Here is a 5,437-nt window from a genome sequence, read left to right on the forward strand (position 1 = left end):
CCCCAGGCATTGGCCACCAGGGGCCATAGTGACAAAGGACTGGGAGCTATGTGAGTGGAAGATGGGGTAGACAGCACTGAGACACCCCCTACCACAGCACCCCCAGCTGTTAATGCCCCTGCTTCTTACAAGCAGGGTGCTGTCTGCTATTCTATTTCCCAGAAACTCTAAACAATTTATAAGATACTTATGTTAAAATAAAGATTTGAAGTCACTAATGGAGTAGGAAATAATTATACTGCACTAAAAAACCTCCATAAGTAAGACAGTGACTGCAGTGGGGTCCCCCAGGCTTCTTTGTTTCCTAGGGAAATCATTGTGTTCCCCTGCCAGTGGAAAGAGGTGAGAGGTGGGACCTCACACTGACAGGTAGTCACTGACTAGAAATGGTAATGATTGCAGTCCTCCAAAGCCCTAGCAGGACACAGGTATGTGGAGATGGATTATTACTATTTTGCACACAGTATTTTTTTTTAATCTTCATTGTTCAGATTATTATAGGTGTTCCTCCTTTTCCCCCATAGCTCCCCTCACCTGATTCCCCACCCCACCCCATGCCCTTACCCCCCGCCACTGTCTTCATCCATAGGTATAGATTTTTGTCCAGTCTCTTCCCGCACCTCCCACACCCTCTTCCCCCTGAGAATTGTCAGTCTGCTCCCTTTCTATGTCCCTGATTCGATTCTATTCACCAGTCCATTCTGTTCTTCAGATTTTTTATTCACTTGATTTTTAGATTCACTTGTTGGTAGGTATGTATTTGATGTCATTTTGTTGTTCATAATTTTTATCTTTACCTTTTTCTTCTTCCTCTTCTTAAAGAATACCCTTCAGCATTTCATGTAATCCTGGTTTGGTGGTGATGAACTCCTTTAGCTTTTTCTTGTCTGTGAAGCTCTTTATCTGACCTTCAATTCTGAATGATAGCTTTGTTGGGTAGAATAATCTTGGTTGTAGGTTCTTGCTGTTCATCCCTTTGAATATTTCTTGCCACTCCCTTCTGGCCTGCATAGTTTCTGCCGAGAAATCAGCTGACAGTCGTATGGGTACTCCCTTGTAGGTAACTAACTGTTTTTCTCTTGCTGCTTTCAAGATTCTCTCTTTGTCTTTTGCCCTTGGCATTTTAATTATGATGTGTCTTGGTGTGGTCCTCTTTGGATTCCTCTTGTATGGGGTTCTGTGCGCTTCCTGAACTTGTAAGTCTATTTCTTTCACCAGGTAGGGAAAGTTTTCTGTCATATTTCTTCAAATAGGTTTTCAGTATTTTGCTCTCTCTCTTTTTCTGGCACCCCAAAAATTCGGATGTTGGTATGCTTAAAGTTGTCCCAAAGGTTCCTTACACTATCTTCATATTTTTGGATTTTTCTTTTTGTTTTTCTGGTTGGGTGTTTTTTGTTTCCTCATATTTCAGATCTTTGGTTTGATTCTTGGGGTACGTTGATCTACAGTTGAGTTTCTGTATATTCTTTATTTTAGACAGTGTATGCTTAATTTCTGACTGAATTTTCCATTTTTTGGCATTCTCATTAAGATCCTTAAAGGTCTCACTAAGTTCCTCAGCAGTTTTTAGAAGATTCTTGAGTAACGTTATAAATGTGGTTCTGAACTCTATGTCGTCCAGTAGTTTGCTTTCCTCCATTTCTTTCATTCGTGACATGTTTCTTTGCCTCCGCATTTTGCTGCTTCCCTGTGTTGATGGAGTGGCTTTGTGTGGTAGGTGACCTATAGGGGCCAGTAGCTCAGCCTCCCCAATCACCTGAGGTGGATGCTCTTGGTACACCCCTTTGTGGGCTGAGTGCAATGTCTTGGTGTAGTTAAGCCTTGATTGCTGTTGGTATCACTGGGAGGAATTGACCTCCAGGCCAATTGGCTGTGAGGACCCGCTGTGTCTACAATGGAAGAACTGCTGCGCTGGAGACACGCTTATGGTGCAGGACTTGTTTCAGTGGGGCTTTGGTGCTAACTGAGTCTGCCTCTTGAATGTGTCACTTATGGATGTGAGGAGTTGAAATCTGGTGTCTCACACTGACAACTAGGTACACTGGCTTCTGGATCTCCAATGGGGTGCAGGTCAGCTACTGTCTGAGGCCACCCAGCAGGCGCTACAGCAAGAACTACAGTTTTCTCTTTACTTGGGGTTTGGAGGTTTTGGAGCTGTCTGACCTGGGCTGCAAGTTTGCTAGGTTAAGCTGCAATAGGGCAGGCCATTCATATGCTAAAGCCGCTGCTTGGACCTTGGGTGGGTTTGTAGGTTGTGCAGGGCGGGGTCTCAGGGCATCATTAGGCTAGCAATGGCTGCCAGTTAGCCAGCTCTGCATCCCCGCGTCCTGCGCCCCAGCACAGTAAACAATTATTCCTGCACACAGCCCTGCAAGCAAGCCACCCTCACTTTCCGATCCGATGGCAGACAGTCCAGCTTCTCCCCATAGGAGTTTGGGTCCCCCGCGTCTCCCCAGAAACTGGAGTTTGGAGTAATCGGGAGCTTGTCTCCCTTCGGGTTGAAAAAAGCAGCGCTCCCAGCCCGATTCGCGCGCCTCTTACCTCAGCTTTTCAGTGCTTGTGCATGTCTCAATATTTTATTTTTTTAAAATATATTTTATTGATTTTTTACAGAGAGGAAGGGAGAGGGAGAGAGAGAAACATCGATCAGCTGCCTTCTGCACACCCCCTACTGGGGATGTGCCCGCAACCAAGGTACATGCCCTTGACCAGAATTGAACCTGGGACCTTTCAGTCCGCAGGCCGACGCTCTATCCACTGAGCCAAATCAGTTAGGGCTGCACATAGTATTTTAAAGTGCACCAGGAGAGCACGGTAACTAAAGGAGAAAGTAGTAAGTAGATTCCTATATGGCAAAACCTTATCGCCTGATTTAAATCCGTGTGAGCTCAGGTTTTTACATATCAGGTTTGTTTAGGGTGGGTAACGGACACCCAGGGAGGTGAAGGACCCCTGGGTCCTCTAGCCTAGGAGCCTGTCTCAGCGGAGCCAGGTCGGGAAGGGAGGGGACGGGACGGGCCAGCTGACCAGAGCTTCCGCTGGAATGACCGTCCCCTTCCCCGGCATACTGGATCCGAGCGCTGCGCACTGCCGCCCAATAAAGTTATGAGATCCCGGAAGTTGCTGCCTCGAATTCTCCTCTGTCCTTTTCCTCTCCCTCTCACACTGAGCCCCTTCCCCGCGTGGGTTCTGGAGGGACGCGGACCCGGCCCGCAAACGGAAGGGGCACGGACGCGATCGGGCCCCGCAGGAAGGGCGCAACCAGAGCCTGTGGCGGGGGACGACGGCAGACTTTGGCAGGGCCTTGAGCGCCGTTGGAGAGAGCTCCTAGGAAGAATAGACCTTGGACTTCACGTCCCGTGGTGCCCCGCAGCCGCTTCCGGGCTCCCGTGATGCCCTGCGGCGCGCCGGACGCGAGGTGGCCTCTGTCATGCTGCGCCCGCTGAGTTATTTGGGCGTGCGGCCCCTATGCGGGCCCCCGGCCCCGCTACTGCTGCTGGTGCGAGGCCGCAAGAGCCGCTACGACCCGCCGGCGAAGTCCAAGATCGGGCGCGTGGCGACCCCGCCCGCGGTGGACCCTGCGGAGTTCTTCGTGCTGACGGAGCGTTACCGGCAGTACCGCCAGATCGTGCGCGCCCTCAGGTGTGTGTGACGGATGGACTGGGAGGCGGCCGCCGGGAGTGTCGCGGTGGGCGGCTGAGGGTCCGACCTTGGGCGCGTCTCTGACAGGGTGCAGTTCGTGTCCGAGGTGCGGAGGAAGATGTACGAGGCGCGGTCCGGGGTCGAGGCGGAGCGCAAGGCGCTGAAGGTCGCCACTGAGCACCGCGAGCTGATGGCTTGGAATCGGGCGGAGAACCAGCGGCTGCATGAGCTGCGGTGAGACCGGCGGGGCGGGGTGGGGTGGGGTGAGGCGGGGCGGGGCCACCTGGTTGGCCCTCGGGAACCCAGCCCGCTCAGTCTGGGCCTCTTGCTCCTCCCAGGATAGCGAGGCTGCGGCAGGAGGCGCGGGAGCAGGAGCAGCTGCAGGCCGAGGAGAATGCACGTAAGGCCCGAGAGAGACAGGCCTGGATGCAGCTCAAGGAGCAAGAAGTGCTGCAGCTGCAGGTGGGTCGCGTCTCCACGGGGTGGGGCTGGAGACCGGGAGCTCTTCCTGGGAGGCCAGCAGAGCCCTGGGTGCAGCGGTGGGACACTGGCTACGTGCAAATGGAGAAGGCAGTCTTGGGAGAGCAGGTGAGGATTTGGGAGAGGAGTGCAAGGAGAGTGCCTGGCAGGCAAAGAGACCTGGAGTGAGAGTTGACATTGTAAAGTGTCCAAGTAGCTAGTGGGTGGTAAACTGGTGTCTGAGGGAGGGACCCCTGAAATCCACAAAGTTTGTATTTTGTCTTTTGGGTGGTGTCACTGAAGGGGTAAATATTTTGGCTAGGTTGGCAGGAGTGACCTAGCAAGAATGGATGAGGCTTGAATTAAAGTAATGGAGGGAGAAGGAGGAGTTTGAGAGAGACTAAGAGGTAAATTGTCACAACTGGTGTGCTGTGGTTCTGGCAGAGCTGTCCAGTGGATGATTAAGAAAGAGGAATGTGACAAGGCTGCTGGCAAGTCAGCGAGGCACTCAAAGAGGACCTGGGCTGCAAGCATCCTTCCCAGGAGAGAGCTGGAGCTGTCAGTGGGCTAAAGGCCAGCAGGCAGTGTGGGCAGGCTGGCCTGTGCTGGGGGCTCCCATTCAGCTGGCCTTCTCTCTCAATAGGAGGATGCAAAAACCTTCATCACCCGAGAGAACCTGGATGCTCGGATAGAAGAAGCGTTGGACTCCCCAAAGAGCTACAACTGGGCCATCACCAAAGAGGGACATGTGGTCAGGCCACAGCACAAGGGCAACTAAGGGCCCGGTAAGGACAGTGCCTGCCCAGGGACTGTGTGTGTATATGGGTATGACCTGAGATAAAACAGTGGTGTTTCTTCTGAAGAAGGAAGCTCAGCCTATTCCATTGTGGCCCTCTTGTTTTGGCCTCTGCATCTACCACTTGGTCAGTGCCCTTTTCTGCCCCATGTACAACTGTCAGCACAGCACTAAGGTTTCCATCTCACAGTGGGGCAGACTGGACCATAGTCGTGTGATCACCTCCTGAGTATCATCGAGGGTGGTCAGTGGTTGGCAAATGGGCCAAATCTGGTCTACTACCTGTTTTTGTAAATAAAAGTTTGTTTGAATACAGCCACACCCATTCATTGACTACTTGGATGCTACGATGGCAGAGATGATTAGTTGCAACAGGGACCATATATGACTTGCAAAGTCTAAAATATTTGTTAATATGGCTTTTTAAAAAATTTATATTTTTTTTATTATTGATTTCAGAGAGACGGGGAGAGAGAGAGAAACATCAATGATGAGAGACAATCATTGATCAGCTGCCTCCTGCATACCCTTTACTGGGGA

At 51.4% G+C, this 5,437-nt stretch overlaps 1 protein-coding gene across 1 annotated transcript; it reads left to right on the forward strand.

Annotated features, from left to right (window-relative positions):
- Nucleotides 1-3,064: 3,064 nt before the first annotated feature.
- On the forward strand, nt 3,065-5,212 carry MRPS26 (mitochondrial ribosomal protein S26). Its single transcript, XM_080684642.1, has 4 exons — nt 3,065-3,642; nt 3,730-3,876; nt 3,981-4,104; nt 4,745-5,212. Exons 1-4 carry the CDS (start codon nt 3,431-3,433, stop codon nt 4,877-4,879), a joined length of 618 nt encoding a protein of 205 aa, XP_080540768.1. The 5' UTR covers nt 3,065-3,430; the 3' UTR covers nt 4,880-5,212.
- The last annotated feature ends 225 nt before the right edge of the window (nt 5,213-5,437 follow it).

This window comes from Plecotus auritus (assembly GCF_963455305.1).
Source record: "Plecotus auritus genome assembly, chromosome: 8".
NCBI lineage: Eukaryota > Metazoa > Chordata > Mammalia > Chiroptera > Vespertilionidae > Plecotus > Plecotus auritus.

Excerpts from the sequence above, each read along its gene's own strand:
- MRPS26 (XM_080684642.1), top strand. The coding sequence starts at position 3,431 with ATGCTGCGCCCGCTGAGTTATTTGGGCGTGCGGCCCCTATGCGGGCCC. Across the intron at positions 3,643-3,729 it reads CAGATCGTGCGCGCCCTCAG|GGTGCAGTTCGTGTCCGAGG; the intron begins GTGTGTGTGACG and ends CGTCTCTGACAG. Across the intron at positions 4,105-4,744 it reads AAGAAGTGCTGCAGCTGCAG|GAGGATGCAAAAACCTTCAT; the intron begins GTGGGTCGCGTC and ends CTCTCTCAATAG.